At 34.2% G+C, this 23,313-nt stretch overlaps 2 protein-coding genes across 4 annotated transcripts in view; one reads left to right on the top strand and one right to left on the bottom strand.

Moving 5' to 3' along the window:
• Window positions 1-1,925: 1,925 nt before the first annotated feature.
• Window positions 1,926-8,032, bottom strand: LOC126967895 (40S ribosomal protein S4). Of its 2 annotated transcripts, none has more exons than XM_050812595.1 (5): window positions 7,900-8,032; window positions 7,278-7,536; window positions 4,582-4,679; window positions 3,979-4,150; window positions 1,926-2,216 (listed from the first exon to the last, which is right to left on the bottom strand). In XM_050812595.1, exons 1-5 carry the CDS (start codon window positions 7,900-7,902, stop codon window positions 1,957-1,959), a joined length of 792 nt encoding a protein of 263 aa, XP_050668552.1. In that variant the 5' UTR covers window positions 7,903-8,032; the 3' UTR covers window positions 1,926-1,956. The 2 variants fall into 2 exon arrangements, with proteins under 2 accessions (XP_050668552.1, XP_050668560.1); XM_050812603.1 differs by lacking the exon at window positions 7,900-8,032 and adding an exon at window positions 7,660-7,797.
• A 3,539-nt stretch (window positions 8,033-11,571) lies between these two features.
• The window catches only part of LOC126967758 (glycogen debranching enzyme), a 50,669-nt gene continuing 38,927 nt past the window's right edge, over window positions 11,572-23,313 (top strand). The window contains exons 1-2 of one of the 2 annotated variants that reach the window (XM_050812436.1): window positions 11,572-11,743; window positions 21,394-21,491. In XM_050812436.1, the coding sequence (XP_050668393.1) occupies window positions 21,418-21,491 (74 nt within the window). In that variant the 5' untranslated portion in view covers window positions 11,572-11,743; window positions 21,394-21,417. Of the gene's footprint in view, window positions 11,777-21,393; window positions 21,492-23,313 lie in introns of both variants that reach the window. The other variant, XM_050812445.1, reaches the window with a different exon arrangement.

The raw sequence follows: 23,313 nt of genomic DNA, 5'->3' as shown, positions 1-23,313 counted from the left end.
ATAAGAAACCAACATTTTGGGATTCAACATCATAAGAATCCAATATTTTGGGATTCAACATCATAAGAATCCAACATTTTGGGATTCAACATCTTAATAATCCAACACTGGGATTCAACATCATAAGAATCCAACATTTTGGGATTCAAAATCATATTAAGAGTTTTTTTTAACTTTTATGATTATAAGGGATGAGACGAGCAGGACGTTCAGCTGATGGTAGTTGATACGCCTCGCCCATTACAATGCAGTGCCGCTCAGGATACTTGAAATACCCAAAAATTCTGAGCGGCACTACAACTGCGCTTGTCACCTTGAGACATAAGATGTTAAGTCTCATTCGCCCATTAATTTCACTAGCTCGGCGCCCTTCAGACTGAAACACAGTAATGCTTACATTACTGCTTCACGGCAGAAATGGGCGCCGTTGAGGTACCCATAATCCAGCCGACATCCTATGAGGATGATTCCAACATTTTGGGATTCAACATCATAAGAAACCAACATTTTGGGATTCAACATCATAAGAATCCAACCAACATTTTGGGATTCAACGTCATAAAGAATCCAACATTTTGGGTTTCAACATCATATTAAGAATCCAACATTTTGGGATTCAACATCATAGGAATGCAACATTTTGGGATTCAACATCATAAGAATCCAACATTTTGCGATTCAACATCATAGGAATCCAACATTTTGGGTTTCAACATCATATTAAGAATCCAACAATTTGGGATTCAATATCGTAAGAATGCAACATTGTGGGATTCAACATCATAAGAATCCAACATTTTGCGATTTAACATCATAAGAATCCAACATTTTGGGTTTCAACATCATATTAAGAATCCAACAATTTGGGATTCAATATCGTAAGAATGCAACATTGTGGGATTCAACATCATAAGAATCCAACATTTTGCAAAGCTCCGTCATGTCACTGAGGGCGGGTTCCTTTTCCTAAAATATGGTCTATGGAGGTGAGGTCATGCTTGTGAACGCGTGCTACATTGGTGGCTGGGTGATTCTTTTACCAGAAACTCTTGCTGCATGTTTTTTAAATTAAAGTGATTATGTATATTTTATAATCACTTTAGATACCCGTATTATAATTGAAATTATTTGTAAATAAATGAAAGTAATGTGGTTGCTAATGAAGTAAATGTTGATTTAAAAGAGTGGCAATGAGTTTCTTACTACTCATTAAAGCTCAACCTTTTCCGAAGTGGTGGTACCTAAATGTAAAAAGAAAACTTTCGGCACATTCATGTCATTTCCTTGATCTGCATGAATAGTGATTTTGATTTGATTTGTTATACAAAAAATGTTGACTTAATTACTATTATCGGGTACATCGAGTATAGGTAGGTACCTACATCTGGTAAAAATGTGCTTTCAAATAAATTAGGGAAAGCATTTGCATCAGCAACACCTAAGAAATGTTCACCCTCAAATGTGACGCCAAAACCGAGAGGTGTGTCTTTGATGTAAACTTCTGTACTGAGATGACTCTCTTATGTTCTACTAGAATAGATAAGAATAGATTTTTAACTTCAATATGCTTTGGTACAGGCACTGAATGATAAAACTTTAGTAATTTTAAAGACAAATCTGTAGGGCGTTTTTACTAATGCCGTCATAATGTATCCGCTTTATTCAAACAATAATATTTAAGTGAACTTATCAACATGCTGCTTCATCCTTTAGAATATGTTTTTAGTTTTTGATATAACAACATTTAGAAATTATTAAGTCAAGTTTTTCAACAACAGAATATTTTGAGACATAATTATTATTAACATGTATTTTGAGAACTACTCACATAGTAAGTGGGTAAAAAAAATTGTGTATTTGCTTCAGAGGATCATGTCAATCCACCAGAGCTAATGATTCAGATTCATAAATGAAAAGAGCCCGAATTAGACGTAAGTGTTTATTGTAGGCTTAAATCTAATGCTGAGCGACCTTAGCCGCGATGCGTTTGTCCCGCTCCTCGGCGATGGTAAGCCGGATACCCTTGCCGCGCGGCAGCGAGATGTAGGCCTTGGTGCCCTTGCCGATGATGAACACGTTGTTCATGCGGGTGGCGAACGTGTGCCCGGTGGAATCCCGCACGTGCACGATGTCGAACGAGCCGGGGTGGCGCTCACGGGACACGATGGTGCCCACTCGCCCCAAGTTTCTTCCTCCGGTGATCATGCACAGGTTACCTGAAATTGCAACAGCAAAATTAATTCAATCATTCTGCCCGACACGATTCATATTATGCTATAGCAACATTCTAAGACTCCACAACAAAAAGTTATGTATGGTACACAATACTTAAACCAAAAAAAAACCTGTATGTGTATTATAATTTCCTTTGTTAAAAAGGAATTAGAAATTGCAAAAATGTAGAGGTAATTTTTCAAAAATAATATTTTAATTATGGTTGTATGTGGGTAATGAAAGATATTTTTCCATACATGTTAACATTGTTAAGATTTATGAGCAAATGCTATTATAACTCATTTGTCTTCTTATCCTAAGTTAAGGAGAACAGGTTTTTCTTCCATAACAACAAAAAACAAGCACATGTTATCCTGGAGCCTTCAAAATTTTACCAAGTGCTTTGGCAAAGGGTGATTTCAAATTTCACAATTGGTAACATCTGTATCCTCAAAAAACTACTAAACAATTCGAAAAAGTGTGCCTGAGACCTGAGAAAAACGGATGCAAGAAACTCAGTGGGCTTCTTTCTTTTATAAAAATATGAATAATTTGTAAAATTTTATATTTTATTATTTAATAGCCCGAGGGTGGTCGCTCCATTCCCAATTATTAAGGTGTTATAGTAACCTTGAGCACACAAACGTTTTTCAATTCTTTTGAATTTCGTAATACATTTTCTGGGATCTCATTGTAAAAGCCATATATATCGGCCCATAAAAGATGTACTAGCTCTACTTAACCGAGGAGGCATTATAAGTTTATGTTTGTTCCTGGTGTTAACATTATGGTTATGACATTTTCTATGTGCCTATGTACATACTTAACATTATCAAGCATATATTGAGAGGCTACAATCAAGATGTTTATATTTTTAAATTTTGCTCTCAATGATTCTTAAGGACTTAGGGTATAAAAAGCGCGAATAGAAAGATGGTATTGATATCGGCAGCATTGACCCATAGCAATATACCATAGGACATAATACTATGAAAATAACTGAACTAGTAGCGCCTATGTAGGTTTATTGTCTAATCTTTTGACCGCATATGCTGCAGAACTAAGTCTATTAGCAAATTCTTTAATATGGGGGCCCCATTGTTATTTGGAATCCAGAGTAATTGTCAAGAAATAAAGCAGATTCCACTGGAAGGAAGAGCAACAGACCAACAATAAGTCTATTGTTGGAACATTGTGGTACCCACATACTGAGAGAAGTCCCAGGAGATCCGCCTTTCACATCAACATTCTGAAATCTATTATTTAAATATGGAATCAGAAGAACGAGTGCAGTTCCTTTCATGCCATAGTGTAGTAGCTTCCTGACCAGTGTTGAATGTTGAACAGAATCAAAGACCTTAGAATTTAGATAAATCACAGGAGATACCAAGTGCATTCTATAATTCCTTCCAAATTTTGAATGATACCATATTGAAACATTAATTATACATAGTTTTTTGAAATACATGAAAATAACCATATTTATAATGCACAGTACACATGAATTTGATGTTAAAAATCTGCAAGTGTCAAATGGTTTTTCAATTTCTTTTGTGGTTAAATCTTTTCGAACATCTCAAGACATCCCCAACAATGCCTCCACTTAATTTAAAGTCAATTTGATATCTATAACACTTAAGAATCTTTATTTCAAGTGCTACACCTAAAATTTTGGCATGTACAGAGTACTGTCGGTCATTATTACAATCCACTCTTGAATTACGTTCTATCTTACGGGGATAATATATTTGCATATAAACAAACCTGATTCGAACTTAATAAAGTCCATGATCTTGGTGGTGGCGATGTCCAGCTGGATGGAGTCATTCACCTTGATGAGGGGGTCTGGGTAGCGGATGGTCCTGCCGTCGTGGGTCACTAGGTACGGGACACCCTTGGGACCCGTGCTCACTGCGCGCACCTTGCAAAGCTTGTACTGCAATTAATACAGAACAGTTATGACACAACCTATAATATTATGGGGTTCAATATAATATTACTTATTATTGATGTACCTACAATCAAAAAATGACAGTGTTCAGTGAAAATCTCTCCAAATAATGGCATATCAAAACATATAGACCGTCGCATTTCAGGTAAGTGCCCCTTTAAATTGACAAAATTATGTAACATGATGTTTTTAATCATTTTGCTAAATAATTACATTTCCAATGCTAAAAGAAGATGTGTATGAATGTGAGAAATGTGAGAAAGAGATGTCCGTTCTCACATTTCGCACCACTATCAATGAGCTTCTTATGAGTGTATACAATATTTTAGATCTTGCTTGGTTCAATTTCTCATGTGAGTCACCAAAATTTGGAGCACTACAACATAAAAGCTATATAATATAATATATTGACAAACCTTTGCTTCTTCAGGAGTTATCCTGTGAATTGTGAAGCGGCCTTTAACATCATAAATTAAACGGAATAATTCATTTGTCTTTTCAATGGACACAACATCTGAAATAAAAATATCTTTATGAATGACAACATAATGTCTACCAGTTCCCAAACTACCTAAATTCTGCAGTTCAAATGTGTAACATTTGAATATTTAACCCACCCACAAAGAGGATGTAAATATTATGCAATAAGAGGCAGGACAGCCTAAGTAAAAATTAAAATTTAGTTTAGTATGAAACATGCAGTGATTTTACATAAGTTTGAAATGGTAAATACAATATTGTGGCGGCAACTTATAATTCGACTTAGTTTGAAAGCGAACATAGTGGATTTTGGCTATCTCCGTTTTTTACAAAATTATCTGTCAATCTATCTATGCTATCTAAGACTGCACATTTCATAAAATCAAGCATTCACTTCATTTCTTCATTCTCACTTTTTTCTTAGAGTTTCACTAGGCTGCGAACCCATCCCATATGCAATCAATATAACTGCTACAAAATTATGAGTATACTAATATAACTTTTATCAGTGATTTAGTAACAGATTGTTAGCTAATCAGAAAAACAAATGAAATAGATAATATATTCAATTTATCTTATTTATAGGAATAAGATAAATATATAGACCAAATAAATACATAGGTATTATGATTGAGTTGGGGCTAGTACAATACTTATATCATGTTTCAATTTATTTTTTTTATATCAAACCAAAAATTATTTATTAGCATACATCAAAATTATGTTTATGAATGTTTAAAACATTACCACCATTTCGAAAAGTTGAGCTTTGAACAGAATCAATTTAAAAAAAGTGACATAATTTCTAATAAACAGTAGCTACATAAAATAAGGTCTTTCTTATTTATATATTTTTTTATCTCTTAAGATAAAAAAAATACAAGTTACAATCAAAGTAGAACCTGGGAATTATCACAAGACAGGTTGTTATAGAATTAGAGAATTACCCCCTTATTCATAATAGTCTGCTAACTGAAAGCATTGCTAATTCTCACTCTGTCTTCTTCTATTGACCTAAGTCAGAATGAGAAAAAACACTTGTTAGCGGCTGTTTAAAGTTAGCGAACCGCTATGAATAAGGGGGTTAATAACTACTAAACCGCCGGTGGCGCCATGTTCATGCACGGTTCGTCTCCTTCCCTCAATTATTATTTAAACACAATACATATAGTAGTAGAGTAATTTTCAATATAGAATCTGTAGGTAAAGATAAAAAAGCTGGTGAAAATGTCTAACTTTAGATGAAAATTGTTAAAATTGTGCAGTCTCTATTATTTATATTATTCAACAAAGAGCTAGTTGTTTTAAAACAAAAGTAGTGGGGACATAAGTTTTATAAACAGAACCCAAACAGCTAAAGAGAAATTAGTCACAATGGAACCCCAGCCAAGATGTCATGTGATGACCACAGATCCACCTAGCACATGCGCCAGAGGTGCCTGGCCACTTGAGTCGATATGGCACATTCAGAAAAAGTAGTTTGTGAAAAGAATTTATGTACAAGAAACTAGATTATTCTACATTGGCTGTATTACATAACAAATAGCTTGTAAGGTGCTGAATGCAATATAGTATGAATCATGTTCAAAGTTGAAAAGTTGTTTAAACAAAGTATCTCAAAAAAAGTAATAAAAAATAAATTATATACAGCATCATGCTAAAATGGCAACATTAAATAAACACATAACTTAACAGTTAATCATAAATCTAAAATATTCTAAAATAAAATACATAATTCACCAAAATAAATCAAATTTTCATAATATCATTTCTAAACAACCTGTAAGAAATCTAGTAGCTGCACACTCCTAATAAGCAGCACTGACACCTACTTCGTGCCATCTTATAAGGCTATGTTAGGGTGATTAAAATTTGTTTCTTAACACCCTTATTCATATTGGTCCGCTAACTTTAAACAGCCGCTTAGGAGTGTTTTTTCTCATTCTGACTTAGGTCAATAGAAGAAGACAGAGTGAGAATTAGCAATGCTTTAGATTAGCAGACTATTATGAATAAGGGGATTAATATATAATATGTTTCAAAATTTCAATAACTTACTTTAAAATTAAGGATATTTTTTTACGATTAAGGTTATATAGCTCTACCCATGTTCATTTAATGTCTCCTTTAAACCTTGAATTCAATATTTGTGTTAGGATGCTTCGTTAACATGATGAAAAGACAACATCCACTTAGCCTAACAGATTGAATGTGTGTTACTTAGCAGATACAATGGAGAGTTAAATTAGGCCTTTGCCAAACTGTGGGACACCTTATATTCAACTGGCTTAATTAATCATCAAACATATATCAACAAATTTTGTTTGCCACTTGTGTTTTTTAATTAGCAGTCTTTGCCATGGCTAGTATTGAAGTAGGCCTTTACCTTTCTTCTTGCAGATAACTTTGACCCACATAATGACTAAATATTATCTCTACATTTGTATAATTCTATCTGGTAAGAGTCTAGTTTAATGTTTGTTTAAAAAATCAAGGGATCAGTAAACCTAGAATATGCTCTTAATTCCGACCTTATAATGCATATTAACATATAGATAAAATATACTCAGATACGTTATAGTACATAATAATATGATATTATTAAAGTAACAGAACTTATTAAGATACTTACCCATGAAACCTGCAGGATAAGTTGGGTCAGTTCGAACTTTTCCATCTACTTTAATCAAACGCTGCTTCACAATTTTCAAAACTTCGTTACCGGTCAGTGCATACTTCAACCGGTTCCTCAAAAAGATGACGAGCGGTAAACACTCGCGGAGTTTATGTGGTCCAGTGGATGGCCGAGGCGCATAAACACCTCCCAGCTTATCCAACATCCATGCTTTAGGTGCGTTTAAACGCTTTAAATGCTTCTTAGGTCCGCGAGCCTAAAAATAAAAACGTGTGTACAACTGATCTATTAAATTTATAACATTTATGAACTGAAATAACATAAACATGGAACGTTCAGTTCGTGAACATCCCAATTAATTGTAATAGGTATTAGGTACCATATTCGTGAATCACTTCAATTCATTTGATTTTTAAGTCTATTTATGTACGGAGTGTGGAACTAGAGGATTAATGCAATCTTAATTTCAAGTTCGTTCAAACGTCGAGTGAACATAAAATAAAGTCAAAAACATCACTCAACATACACTACAATAGTAAATTACTTAAAAAAACAACTTTATATTAGTTATAAGATATGATTATTTAGGATTAAAACTGGCTCTAAGATTTGAACTCACCATGTTAGACACATATGTTTATCAAGAAAGGACTTGATTCGTGAAGTCGAACATTAAACGTAACTGTCATCTATCAATGTCAAATTTTTAAATGACAACATCAGGTCACAGATTATATTATATATTAGATACACAGAGTACCTTTGTTTCAACTAGTGATAGGGAGTTATCTCAACTGTTGGAACTGGAAAGACAGAGTACCGCCATCTGTTAGCGTGTTTTGATAACTTTTTACGCTTTAGATGCACATACCTATAAGTACTATTTATGTATGATACCTTTAGCTTGTACCAATCAACGAGGTGTCACACCTCGCTCGATCTTGACAGTCGCCTTGCGAGGGATGTAGCGATAGCAGAGTTGGTTTAGCCATTAAAATTGTTAACTTAAAACGTTAATTATTATAACACTGTTAAATATTAATAGTAACTGTAGCGTTATATTTAAATGTGTGTTTGTATATCACCATTTGATAATTATTTAACATTAGCACATTGTTTTCTTTATGTAAGCAAATACAAACTGCAATGACATAGGTTATATTTCGGGTTATAGATCGATTCCTGGGAGGTGTGAATATTTAGCCAAGTCTCTACCTTGTAACAATGTGTTGAATACTAAATTACCGTATACGTCTTTGTGTTACAAATTTAACACTACTTGCACCGATAAAAACTGAGTGATTGAAGAAGTGCGAGATTGTTTGTGTATAATATAAAATATAATTTGGAAAAAATTACTACTTTATTACATTGTACGATAATTTTCCAAGTAAAGTAAACATATTTCAAACTATATGAACAGAAAAAAACAGACAAAGGAAACGATGCTTCAAAGTCGTTAGTCAATTTCAATGGACCCGATTTCGACCCTATTTCGAGTCTAATTTATATCAACAAATACAATATATTTATACTTTTATAATCCAAGAACCTCGGATAGGTACGATATCCATATTGTTCAAATGATAATTTTGCGCGGCGGCCATCATGGATTTAAAAAAATATCCCAAATTCGTTCCATGCACCCTCGAGAACCTCGGATACGATATCCATATTGTTCAAATCATAATTTTACACGGCGGCCATGAAGATTTGCTATAAAATTTCTCTCATAAGTTGATAAAGAATTTCCACTTCACCTCCTCCTTGGAGTCGGTTAAAAGCAGTGGCCATTAATGTTCTCACGAGCTCAACTTTTTCCAAACATGATATGGTAAATTCTGTAATTTAAAAGAAATATTTATAGTGACTATTCAAAGCGCTTAGTTTAAGTTTGGCAACATATTTTTTTAATGACGTCTGTTTTATTTACAAAATATTTTGCTGTTTTGACGAATGTATTAACTTAAATTAAAAGTTGTGAAATAGTATTTAGATGTGAAATGTGATTTTCGTATCATAATTTTTATTATAAGACCCTTTGTGACACCCTTTCACTACACAGTTAGTAATTTTTCAATTAAATTTCCCGCACTGATTGTCCTGGAAGTTGACAGAATGACACTGACGCGGCGGAAACGTATGTGGTCATAAAAAACCACATTGAAACTGCTTCATTAATCATTTCGCTTGGGCCTTCTTACGTTCTAAGCGTTATTATTCTAAGATTATAATTATATAATATGATGTCATAATAAATTTGTGTTATAACAATAGCAACTTACCGAATATTGAGTGTAAATCCAAAAACAATTTTGATTGTTCTCAGCGCACTCACGGAAAATATAATATTTTTTATACAATCTAATTCATTCTGTTATTTACCGAGTAAGTCAATATGCATCATTTTTAAATTCGCATTATTTATGACTCACTGGAGTCATAATGAAGCACTTGAATTACGATACCACGCAATCGAACTCTGGTTTTAATGCGTTGTTACGAAGTGTTATTTCGCTTTGAACTTATAATAGAATAAAGACGAATAATGTAGGTATAGTTTTGAATAGGTAGATTCGATTTTTGTAAACTTTTGTATAGTGTTCACTATACAAAAGTTTACAAAAAATTGCGCGGGAACGTAACAGTACTTGCCGTACGTATAGAGTAGTTTTTTCCGTTCGTGCGTTGAGTTTTTTATTGTTTTTGTATTTATACCCAATATTCGGTAAGTTGCTATTGTTATAACAAAATTTTATTATATAAGACATCATATTATATAATTATAATAGTATGGGTTTGTTGATATAAATTAGGCTTGAAATAGGGCCCATTCAAATCGAATAACGACTTAGAAGCATCGTTTCCTTTGTCTGTTTTTTTCTGTACATTTAGTTTGGAATATGTTGAAATATGTTAACTTTACTTGGAAAATTATCGTACAATGTAGTTCAGTTGTTATTTTTTCCAAATTATATTTTATATCATACACAAGCAATCTCGCACTTTCGCACTTCTTCACTCGCACGGTTTCTGTCAACATTTTTTTTTATAACTCTTTGTTCTGTGATGTACATGTATTATACATTACTGAAAAGCTTATTTCAGTTCTGTTTTATTGTAGGTTTGTGCTGAACAGAAAACTTAGATAATCTTGTCATAATTTAAAAAATAAAAATCTTCAAATTTATGTCGTGATATTCCTACCTTACTCAATATTTTGCATCATATGTTATTTGGTTTGATAAATTAACCAAAGTTATATATTATATTCAATAAAAAGTAGATTAAATTCCCTATCGTTCAGTATATAAATATAAAGTCTAGATACTGTTACTAAGAAGCATGTAAATTTCAGTTTGGTGAAAGGAAATAACAAATATATTGGATTATAAAACCTTAAACACATATAAACAAAAATAATTGTTTTCCTTGAAAATCCTCGTTTATTCCAAAATATAACTGTTTTTCAACTTTTGTCAAAAGAAAGGTCTGTGTAAAATATAATAAAGCTACAAATCAAATAATTTGCACTTATTATAATACATTGTTTCACTAGCTTTCAGATAAATTCACTGAAATCACCGTAACTATAAGCATTCTTGTGCTACACGTAAAATAATACGCATAGATAACGAGCCGCGCGCACGTACAAGCGCGCGCTAATTGGGCTACTTTCAAGAATTCAGAGCGCGGATAAGTAATAGAAAAATATAAATAAAATTTAAACAAAAAAAAACCCACTTCAAAAATACTATTCCAAAACAACAGATATAATGTGCACTAAAAAGTATAAAAATAATTGCGTATTTTTATACAATCTAATTAATTAATCTAATTCTTGTTAGGATAATTGTTGTTTTTGGATTCGATGTCAGCCAAGGTAGGTTTGTAATTACATACATAGTTATAGGTGAGATGTGCTTGAGTTGCAGGCGCGCGTTGGGAGGACACTGATTCCGAATATAATGATAAACAATTTGTAATTTTTTGTAAAGTGATAACCCCTTCTAGGATTAATACACAAATAAAATTTGACAACAAAATTTTATGAACGATGCGGGACTCGAACCCACGACTCTGGATTCTCAATTTAATGAATTTTGTGATAGAACTCAGTACTTACCTACAAAAACAAAAGTAATGGTAATGGTAGTAAAGGTAAACTTGGAACCCTATAATTAGTTTTGGAACTTGATACTCAAAGAGCTCGAAGCCGCAAAACAATTAATTAAAAAAAAAAAAACTTGAAGGTCATCTCAAGGAGAAAGTTCAAAGTTGCTGTCAAATAATAATAAACTTTATGACGATGAATGGTGATAGTACACTAGTCAGTAATTCAATAGATAGATATTTCAGGAAAATTTATTTATCTTTCATGTTTCAATAATAATGTATAAATATTAACTGGTGTGTTTGATAATAATTCTCGAAGTCTTAACCGAATATTGCAACCGAAAACTGTGAGTTCTACAAATTTTACTGTGTTTATGTAGGTACCTTTAGATTTTAACTGTTTTAAGTTTTAAAATATTAATTTATGATTAGACCAAAAAATATGTCTGTTTATAAATATGTATTTTAATTATTCACACCACCGGTTTTACGAACGTTAAGTGTCCATATTATTTAAAAAAATTATACGGGTTAAATACAAATAATATAATATTATAAATTTTGGTGTGACTTTTAGCACCTAGTATTTTTTATTTTAAATATTACAGGTATTATCTTTCTGAGTTAATCACAGGTCTAAACTTGTTCTTGCGCAGACATCGAAAAGGGCGCTCCGATCTAGTACAATCAATGTATATTGATAGATGCAATAAAGTTTTGCGATTTATATTTGACTTTGTTTCATACTTCACAGGCTTAGAAGTCTCATTATATTATTATTACACATAGATATATATCAAGTATATAAGTGCTATACATACTAATCTTGTAATATAACTAATAAAAAAATACCTACTAAGTACTAATAATATGTTGACAAAAATTCCTAGAAATAAAACAATGGCGACTGCCCAACATTAAACTAAAATAGCCAGTATTTCTGTAACTATAAAGTCCAAGCCTTGATTGATAGAACTATGTGAGAAAACTGCGGAAGCTATAGTTATCACACTCACTCCCTATTTCCTAAGCTGCTTCGCATCTCTGATTCATTTATCAAATTCACCATTGCATTAGTCTCAGTCAGTCTGAGCAGAGTTGGATGTCGGTACTGTACTAGATAAACAAAGTCCTATAAGCTGAAGGAATAGTTCATTCTCATACTGTGTGAGAAATTAATTCCTAGTAGTACAAGTACATGAACTACACAAGTCTACACTGATCATCATCATTGTAAATCATCAGAAGTGCCTAACTTCATTCGAAAGCTACAAATTATAATTGAGTAAGAAATAAATTTGAGCAAGCACCTACTAATATCTGCAGATATAAATACCTCTTAAAATCCTTTTTTTTTAATTTAGTTGAATTTTTAAATAATTATATCACTCAATGTCAATTATTAAAAATTCTCTGCTCGAGGGACAGTACCTACTTATGTGCATATTAAATTATGATGTTGATGTATTATTATTATCAATAATTTCAATATTACTACTAATTATTACATGAAAAAGTTTGTTCTTTATTTAAAACAAACTGAATCTTTTCTATTAGAGAATCAAAAGGGTTCAGAGGCATAGAAAAAAATAATTATCAGAAAATAAAATTAATTAAAAATCAAAATATGTTATTACAAAAAAATAAATAAAAATAATCTTTTAAAACTCACAGTAGAATTCAAACTTTTTGGTTTCTTCTCTTTTTCTACTATTGTCAGACTAACCGGGTTAATTACCACACTCGCACAGAATACCGGCGTGAAGTAGCGGCCTAGTGCCGCTATATTTCGCATAGGTTAGTGTCGAGGACCGGAGGCCTAGCATCCGCAGCTATGCGTGTGTCTACAGTCCCATAGTGGTAACGCAGAAACCGATCATCTCATGGGCTGCGTTCAAGCGGCAATTGACGACTTGCTTGCACAGATCCCCTCTGCTGAAATCGTAGTCTTGGGTGATTTCAACGGACATACCACAGACTACGCAGAGCGATCTGTGCATAATTTTGTATTGGCGTATGGTCTGTCCCAATTGGTTAAGTCGCCAACGCGGCTCCCGGATGTGGATAGCCACATGCCGTCCTTATTAGATCTTCTACTCTGCGGTCGATGCTCCTCTCGGAATGTCCGACCATTACCTGGTCAGGAGTGTAGTGCCTATCCGACGCCAACGTCGCAGACCACCAGCGGCCCGCCGCGTTTGGTACTACAAGTCAGCAGATTGGGATAGGATGCGTTCCTTTTTTGCATCCTACCCTTAGGGCAAGGTTTGTTACCCTTCGGTGTTCCTAGTGCCTGCGCCGTTGCAGTAGCCGATATGATACTACAGGCAATGGATATTTTTATACCATACTCTGTAGTACCGATCGGTGGCAGATCACAGTCCTGGAGGTCTACTCGCAAAATCGACAACGATACGTTCGGAACGATACGATAATACTCCGAATATATCGCAACTATCCTACTCTAACAAATGTTCGAATTCCTTATCGTTACCATAGACTTATATTTTGATTTTTTTACGATGTTAGCGTGAATGAAATAAGTTCAAACCTAAACATTATCTGTACTATAATAATAATAATAATATCTTTATTAAAAGGTTGCACCCAGTTAAAATTACAATAATATATGTATAAAGTAAAATTATATAATACAATTAAATTTAAAATTAAATAAATTAAAATACAATTCTGTATTCAGGTCTATTTATTTCCTATTAGCCTCCTGGTGCACTGAACGCCAATGCTTGTTAATTGAGCAATCAATACACCCGGCCAGCGTGCTCAGGATCTCATTCTTGGATTCTCGCAAACGGCTCCAGGATGTTGCGATACGCGATCTCATGATCGCAAAGAAATCCGGTACTCTGGCCTCGGCGAACATGGCCGACGCGCTACAGTACCGAGGCAACTTCATCAGGATACGATACGCATCATTGTATATCATCCTGATGTTGTTGATGGCACGCCTGGTGTACTTCGTCCAAAGTTGGCATGTATAGAAGCTTAGACAGTAAGCTCTAAACAGCGTCACCTTCACTGGGTCAGTACACTTAGCAAAGCGACGCGACAGCATATTACACCTAACAGACAAAGCACGTCTCTCCCGTTCAATATCTTCGTCGTCCTTGAGGTACTCAGTCACAATGTCGCTGTTAAGTGTCAAAAGTCAAAACATAGTTTAGACGCTAAGGACCATGCCAGACTGTACCACTAATTTGGTATCATTTACACATAATGTAAATATTAAAAAAATATGTAATGAATTTAATATGACCATTTAAAATTGAATAAATAATACAAAACTTGCGGATAATAAAATGTAAAAAAAAGTAACTCAACCCTTCTCGTCGACTTCGTATTTCTCAGGCGGCCATTTGCATTATTTTTAAGCATAAACGATCAACAAAATGACTTATATGACTTGGTAGTAAATAAATCTTGTTAAATAGTAAATCACATATAATTATTTTAATAATATTTATTAAGTGTGTATATTGTATGGCAAATGTATCTATACAACTTGAAACGATAATTGCAACGACAGCCTAGAAGGTGTCGTTGAGATTATCGGAAAATAACGTTTGATTATTTGTCAAATTCGAATATTCGTCTCTGACATTTTCAACTAAGAGTAGGGTTAGTACCGATAATATCGAAAAATGTTTCGTTCGTTCAATCATCGTTTCAACATTGAATACGATGTAACTAAGAGTAGGATTCGACACGACCAATGCCACGATTTATCGAATATCGATTTTAAGAGTAGGCCCCCTGGTTCGATGCGTCAGTTAAAGCAGCATCTGACTGCAAAAAACAGGCGTATAGAACTTGGGTTGCGGCGCTGGGCTCAAAGGATCCGAAGTGCGAAGCTCCAGATTTTTTATGCGGCAAATCGCCCGTAAGAAATCGAAGCACGTCATCAAAATCGCCGAGCAACTTTCCAGTTACCTGACCGGTACACGCAAGTTCTGGTCGTTGTCGAAAGCTGCTCTTGGTAACTTCAATCAGCCGTCCCTGCCGCCGTTGCACATGAAGAATGACACCCTGGCCCAAACGGCAAATGATAAAGCCGATCTCCTTTGCGCTCTTTTTGCCTCCAACTCGACTCTTGATGACAACGGACAAACACCGCCGACCACCGCGGTTTCAGAGCTCTATGCCTGAAGTACAGTTCAGACAGAAAACTGTTAGGCGAGTTCTGTTTTCGTTGGACGTCAGGAAGTCGAGCGGGAAGGATGGCATTTCTCCAATCGTGCTTTGAACGTGTGCCCCTGAGTTGACGCCGGTGCTAACGCGTTTATTCCGGCACTCACACATTGTGTGACGTCTACCGCATTTATGATGGGGAGTGTTCCGAAGAGCTGTTTCACCTGATTCCTGCCGCTGAATTCCACCTTCGCACGACACGCCACAATTTAGGATATCATCCCCACCATCTGGATGTAAGGCGGTCCTCCACAGTGCGGTTTTCAAGGAGCTTTCTTCTAGTACTACAAAGCTGTGGAATTCTTTGTGCGGTGTTTCCGGGACGCTATGACATGGGTACCTTCAAAAAAAGCGCGTACACCTTCCTTAAAGGCCGGCTACGCTCCTGTGATTCCTCTGGTGTTGCAACAGAAAGTGGGCGGCGGTGATCACTTAACACCAGGTGACACGCTCGTTTGTCCTCCTTTTCCATAAAAAAAATTTTGAGATGGTCACTTTTAATACCTACAAAAGGAAATGTGTTGTCTATGGCTGCTATCAATAGGCCGACTTGGTAGGTACTTACTGAAAATTTGTGTTGGAATTGGGGTGATCCTAATTTCAATTCGAAAAATGCTGAGTGGGTGTCTTTTTCAAGACATCCTATTATTTAGCTCTTAGTACAGAATATAATGAAATAAAATATAGAAATAAGATAATAGAAATATATAAAAAATTGTTACTATTTTTGCTTGTAAGGAAATGAACTATTAATTTTTAAGGACGTTATCAATAGATTTTTTTTAAATGTGTTGCATTTGTAACATAATATATGTGTCCCTCGAAATTTTTGACCTAACTCCATTAGTGGTCCAACATTAAACTTGCTATAACTCAAAAAGTATGGACATAAGAATAAAAGTTTTAAACAAAAGCTGTAGAGAATAAACTGATCTATTAAAATGGATAGAAGCATTTGATATTCAGTCCTATATTTTAAAAGTTATCGGCCGAGGTAGAAAATACCGTTAAATAGGCCATAAATCGTAAACAGTAAGTTTTACAAAAAGTTTACAGGAAATAAAAGATCCGAAATTTTATTTCCTACAATAATGGTTTCCATAACTTTTGCCTTAAAGTGCATAGTTTCCGAGATATTGGCCAAAAACTTGGAACTGGCAGCATATTGTGCTCAGTAAGTTTAGCCTTAGAAAAAAAACTTATATCGAAAATTAAGTGCAAGGTTCAAATCTATTTTTTACCGGTCTACTTGATTTAATTCTCTTTTGATGAGTTTTTCTTGCTAACTGTACTTCCTGTCATTCGAGCCAAGTCCCGAGCTAAGTTGACGGACTTATATGTGCAGTTTGGTATTGTGGTGGTATAGTGGTACTTGAGAGATATTTCGTATAGATAGTTTATATTTCGGTTCCTTATTTTTATTTCAAGTTTTATGTTTTAACAAAAAAATGGATTTTTGAACTATACATTATATAAGTAATAATTTTTAGCACTTTTCTTAATAGCCCGCAATGCTTCTGTGATTCCTCTGGTGCTACAGGAGAATGTGAGCGGCGATAGTCACGTAACATCATTCGATCCGTACGCTCGTTTGTCGTACTCTTCCTTTAAAACTATCTAAATCTACCTAAAAAGATTTGTATGCACTTTATTCACACGACACGAGTTACGAGTAGGTACTTAATTTATTTTCTGCAAAAATTTAAAAGTAATTTTGGCATGTGGTGAAATTATGGAGTATCTTCTTACAATGCATACGAGTGCTTACAAAACCCTTGAATGCTGTGTGTTTTTTAAGGAATTAATTATATCATTGAACAAAACCCTAGAGTCATCAACCAAATAAATACTTCCGGTACAAATTGGTACAGCGCTTTTAGAAAGCACGGTGAATTTATTATTGGATGAATAGAATTCTTCATTTTTAAATTGAAGTGAACAAATTTCAGATGTAAGTAAGTAAGTATATCTTTATTTGGAACAAACACTACAAATACACGTGAACATTTACAAAATATAATAACAAATAATATGAAAAAACTTATCTTAAAAATTACTATAATATGCCTAATCTAAGTAAAACTAACATACATTAAAAAACTAAAGTAAGGCTTATTCTATATCAACATAATAAGGTGGTGTTTGCAGTGTTATGTCCCAAAAAGGTTTGCTACTCAGCATATTAGTTGGGTATCACCCAACACTGATTTTCAGTAGCTACCTTCAATAAGCCGGCCGTCGCGATAACAGCCACAAGTGCTTCCATTATTAAATACAATAATTATGTAATAAATAAAAAATAAATAAATGATAGTACTCAAAACATAAGGTAAAAAATAATGTTTTGTTAGGTTTCCAATCATGTTCTTGTCTCTAATTGAACAGCTTTTATCTATAATCTGTGCAACTCCAATCTTGTGGGAATCTTAATTAAAAATAACGTGAAATAAGAAAAGTACGTAATTTTTTTTTTTTATATAGAAAGAGCAGAAAAGAGTAAAAAAAGTGAATATAACTGAAAAACCAAAAGCTACAGCAGAATACGATCTCACAAACTTAAAAAATTAAAAACCAATCTATTTGTAACTAAAGAAATATTTTAGTTCCATAATAAAAAGTTAGTATAATGTGCTACTACAGTATGCGTAATGCCATCGCTCAAATGAAAATATATTTTATTGTATTTTTAAGTAATTGGTATATCTAAACGTGAAAAGTGGTTAATTTCCCCTTGGGACGACGATCCGTATAATTTCTGCGCCATACGATCGTACTCACTCGCCTTACTGAACTGATTTGCGAGCTGGTACAGTTTGTAAGCCCTGCCCATTGGTATAGAACTTTGCAGTCTCAGCCTCCTCATGTACCGTGGTTTATTAATGTAAAGATTAAAGGAGGTTGATTGTAATTGCTCACAGACTGAGATCCGGACACATGCCTTTGAATAAGTTTAAATTTTTGATGAAAATTGCGGAGTCACCTCTATGTGAGTCATGTGGAACAATTGAGTATGTTGAGCACTTGTTAAAGGAATGTGTCCGATTTCAGTCTAGTAGAGACAAAATTGTAAGACTTATGGGTTTGAACAGATTTAATACGGGCATGTTTGTAAATATACTTGCCCACCCTGCATCTTTGTTGCCCTCATATTTGTTGAACACTATAGATATAACTTGCTTTTCCTTTTATTTACTTTTTTTTTAGTTTGTTAAGTTAAGAATTTTGTTTTTCTTTTGTCTATTTAATGTTCTTAGATTATAAGGGGGCTGACATGTACATACGTATAAAAAGCTCCTAAATCAATAAAGGAAAAAAAGCCCTGCCCACTATGGGATAGTTTTATTTGCGCTATTTTAAAGCGACAAAAATGCTTACATGTTTAATATGCGTTCACTGCGAACCACGATATAGTTGTTGATACAATGACAGATGTTCTACATAAAATTAAAAATGATTTATCAAAATAAAATTATCGATTATTATTTATAATCTTTGTAAAAGCGAAATTGAGTATAATTGGAATTTGTAAGTGTAGCAATATTCTTTCATCATTCATTCATGAAACCACTAAGACACAACATCCAACCAAATCTTCATAATATGAATTTAGTTCTTTTTAATAAGTGCTTACAGCTTAGAATTGTATGTATATTTTTAATAATTCTTGATATTTCTTATTGAATTGCTTGTGGTATGCTGAACGTAGTTTTCGAAGAAGCATACTACATGCAAGAAATGTAAATAAATGTTCATTACTGTTAATGAGATGTTAACATAGTTGCGGCTGTAGCTAGACGTCACGGTTATTTACTTCAAAGATTGATTTCTGTTTGTTTATGGACCAGCTACGTCGTCAGTTACATTTCCTAATAGAACAACAGCTTGTCTTCAATAATCATGGTGTTTTGTTGTATAGCTAGACATTTTAAGAAATCAGAGGTGTGTAAGTATTTATAATCCTTAATTGCTGTGTGTCATAATGTTTTACTTGAGTATCTGTTCGGATGTCACTGCGTCTTCAGAAGATCGTTAATCGACTTTGTCTCGCTATTCTTCTCCATCCTTGGCCAGCTAGTCTTTATAAATTGTTTTCTCAACTTTTGATCTCTAGTTTCTTGTTTCTGTTGCTATATCTGTTTTGGTAAATAGTAAAGTAATTAATTGTTATAATTTTAATCTATTTCACGCTTTTCTCAAGTGTCTTATGTCCTGCACATTTCACTTCAATGTTTTGCGCACCTACAGTTTTCACATCTTAAAATTTGGTTGTAGTCTTTGTGTATATAGTAGACCAATACCATACTTGTCCCAAAACAGAATGGCACTCTATCTCCTAAGGAAAAAGCGAAGTCTGATGTTATGGGCACTGTTTTTACTCTCAGTCTCGCGGCGCCACGATGGGAATCGGTCGTGTGCTTGCATATCTGAAACACTAATTAAATCTACGATGTCTAATATTCAAGGACAATAATGTAATAGTGAACGAATTTCTTACGTTTATTCAGAATCGTATCCTTCGAAGCATCGGTGATTGCCTGGATAAATCTTCTTTAATCCTTCAGGCATTGATTGTCCGTGCACCACAGCGAGAACCGAAAATAACATTAGCGTGTAATTTTATTTAGTTTTGACTATTTTAATTATACACCTTTCTTTCATATTTTTTATCTTATGTTTAAATTTTACTTATTTGTATTTTATTTCTTATTGTACCTATATTGTAATATGAACTTGCTCTGATATAAATGTCTTTAATTATTATTATTTACTATTTACCTTTATTGTCTGAAAACGACAATGTGATACCGCAGACCGCCGGTGTCTGAGATTTATACCTGATGTACAGTTTGCACAAAATACTGTTTGGCTAATTCTGTTTTGTTAACATGAACACGTTACGAACCAGCCGCCACTGTCTTCCACATAGCTTTAGTCATGAGGTGACGACATCGGCGCTAAAATGATTACACTTCCACATATATGTGTATTATTTACGTAAGTTTCATGTATTTTTAAATATAAGTAAATTCAGTAAGTTCTATCTCTAAATTTACTATAAATTTAAATGAGACAGCAAATGAGAATCTTCTTAGGAATAATAGGTATGGAAATAGGTAGACCTCCAGAAATGCAGTTTAATTAATCAGAAACATAAACTATTCTGGTCTAGTTTGGTTGGGGGGCAGATGGTGTGATGGCTTCCAAAAGAGATCATGGTCCCATGTTCTGATATCTTCCCGCAGCTAAGGAAGTCTTCAGGTGTCTGTTTGCATAAAATCGTGTACCCAATCCCTTAAACGCTGCCAAAGCTCTCGGAATCAGTTTGGTATTATTTCAGCGCACGGGCGACGGATGCCGTAGATCATTCGACATGTTCTCTCGCAGTGATAGGTGATCTCTAGTTCGTGGTCATTACGAATGAATAATTTAGCACAAATAAAATACTAGTTGAAGGTAAGTGACCGGTGACTGTAGAGGGCGGCGGGCACGGTGCCTGGCTGTGGTCGCGCATGGCGTCGTGGACACAATGGCGTGTAATATGATCCTGCCGGAGTATCTAATATCTCCCTTCCCGCCCCGGCCCAGAGAGCACCGTGCGTCGCCGCTCAGTATCCACAAGCCACCAGTCACTCACCTGTCGCCCAGTTCAGCAGCGTGCGGTGTGGTGTCAGCCGGTCATCAATATTTGGGTGCTCTATTGCTGGATATAGAATATTAAGTGACGTTTCCTGTTCCGTTGTATTTCATCAGACGACCCGCTCCTCACACGACACTGCGCGTGTTACAGAGACGCAGCGGCAGCCGCGGGAGGATGACGCGCCGCGACCCCGAGTTGTGGGAGCTCACCCTGGAGCACGGCGAGCACCGAGACGACCAGCTCTACCGGTACATGCAATACGCCACAAGCTTTATAGTTTTAACACATGATCGGCTGTGATCTGAACGCGGTCCGCTACTAATACCACATGAGTAAATAAACGGTACAGAGACAAAGCTTCGAACGGTCAAAATTGTAGGGTTGTCACAAAAAGTTAAGAGAAATGAAACAAAAAAATTTTTTATTAACTTTTTTAACGGGTTTTATCATCCATCGATATTAAATAACTCTAGATACAAGATTTCATACAAAAGTGACAGATAAAGGTGTCCGCATTAACATTATAATCATCTATTTATATAAATTATGTCTTACCGTCTGGACTTCTAGAGGTATTTGAAAGATATATATTTAATTTATATTTATTTCATTTAAAGACAGAGCGACTAGACAGTCCTATCTGCAGCTGCAGTTCATGTTGAAGATCATGTTCGTAAAAATTAAGAAAATTAATAGAAGTCTCGTTCCAGCTTTTGGCGAGTCAACTAATCATTAATCACTTGTCGAAGTGATTTTTGTGAATATTGGCGGAATTAACACGAAATATTATTATTTTTAAAACAAAATTTAATTTATAACTAATTATAAATTAAAAACTATTAAGGAGTTCTCCCGTAAGGTGATAATCGTCACTGCACCAGTAGTAAAAATGTGATCAGACATCAAAACCTATCGTACATACTAATTTTCGTGACCGTTGAAGAGTTCCCTATTGTAGAGATAATCCTGGTTGCAGCGTCAGATTATTGAGCGAAGCGATGCGAAGCTGAGCGGGGTACCCACCGCTCCAATTGATTTCTGTGTTAAAGAGTTTCTAGATCGATTTAAAAAAAAATTACCTCATTGCTTTTGAAATTTTCTAGGTTATTGTCCAGGCAGAATATTGAATTTCGACTTGATTCAATTATTATAATTAAAAACAAACATGATTTACAAATTATTCTAAATAAGCACGCGCTATTTATATTTATTTTACAATTGAGCTGATTTATCTATATGATATTATGTGATTGATCCAATCACAATAAGTGTCTGTAACACTGCTATCAATCGAGAGTGATTCGACTGCCAGGTTCCTAGTTATTGAATTTGCAAATCAGCACAAGTTTATCATGTGACCAAATAAGGCGCTAATTCCCCATGTTTAAATATGGCGCCAAATTACAAAAGATTATTTTTATTGTTTGGATTAATTTTGTTTTGTTTTTGTACACAGACTTAGTTTACCTCGTTTCGCTCAAATATACGCCGCAGTGAAGCGGTACAACGAGCGATTGCGGCATCCTAGTGTATAATAATATCATGTTATAGCATTACCACAGAAGTTATGTTAATTTTAGCTCTATCAGATAGCGGGAAGTGTTATAAACGTTGCTTGCTATATTTGAACTTAAACAAATACGTACACGATTATATACCAATTACCAACCAACCGACAAACAAGAGCTAAGTAAAACCTTGCAATAATAATAAAATGGTGAAAACATACCGTGATGTAATCTCTTCCAATAACCAAATATAGATATAAAAAAAAAATCACACAAATATAAATCTTATCAAATTTTCACTTACCTATTGCAGTCCTTGGGATAGTTAAAATATGAAACATTTTTATGACTTCTCGTATTATTCATGCATATCGTACATGCGTATAATAAACAAACATATTAATAATATTATAATATTACTTTTTTGTTAAGATATTCAAGCTTGTAAGCATTCGTTTTTAAAGCAATAGTTTTTGACTTTCAATAAGTGATATCATGTCCTATTTTGAATATAAATATTTGCATTTGAATACGTGTGTCGCGGCAACCCTGAGATTGTCAA

This window comes from Leptidea sinapis, chromosome 1 (assembly GCF_905404315.1).
Source record: "Leptidea sinapis chromosome 1, ilLepSina1.1, whole genome shotgun sequence".
NCBI classification, from domain to species: Eukaryota; Metazoa; Arthropoda; class Insecta; order Lepidoptera; family Pieridae; genus Leptidea; species Leptidea sinapis.
This window is presented reverse-complemented; position numbering and strand designations above follow the sequence as displayed.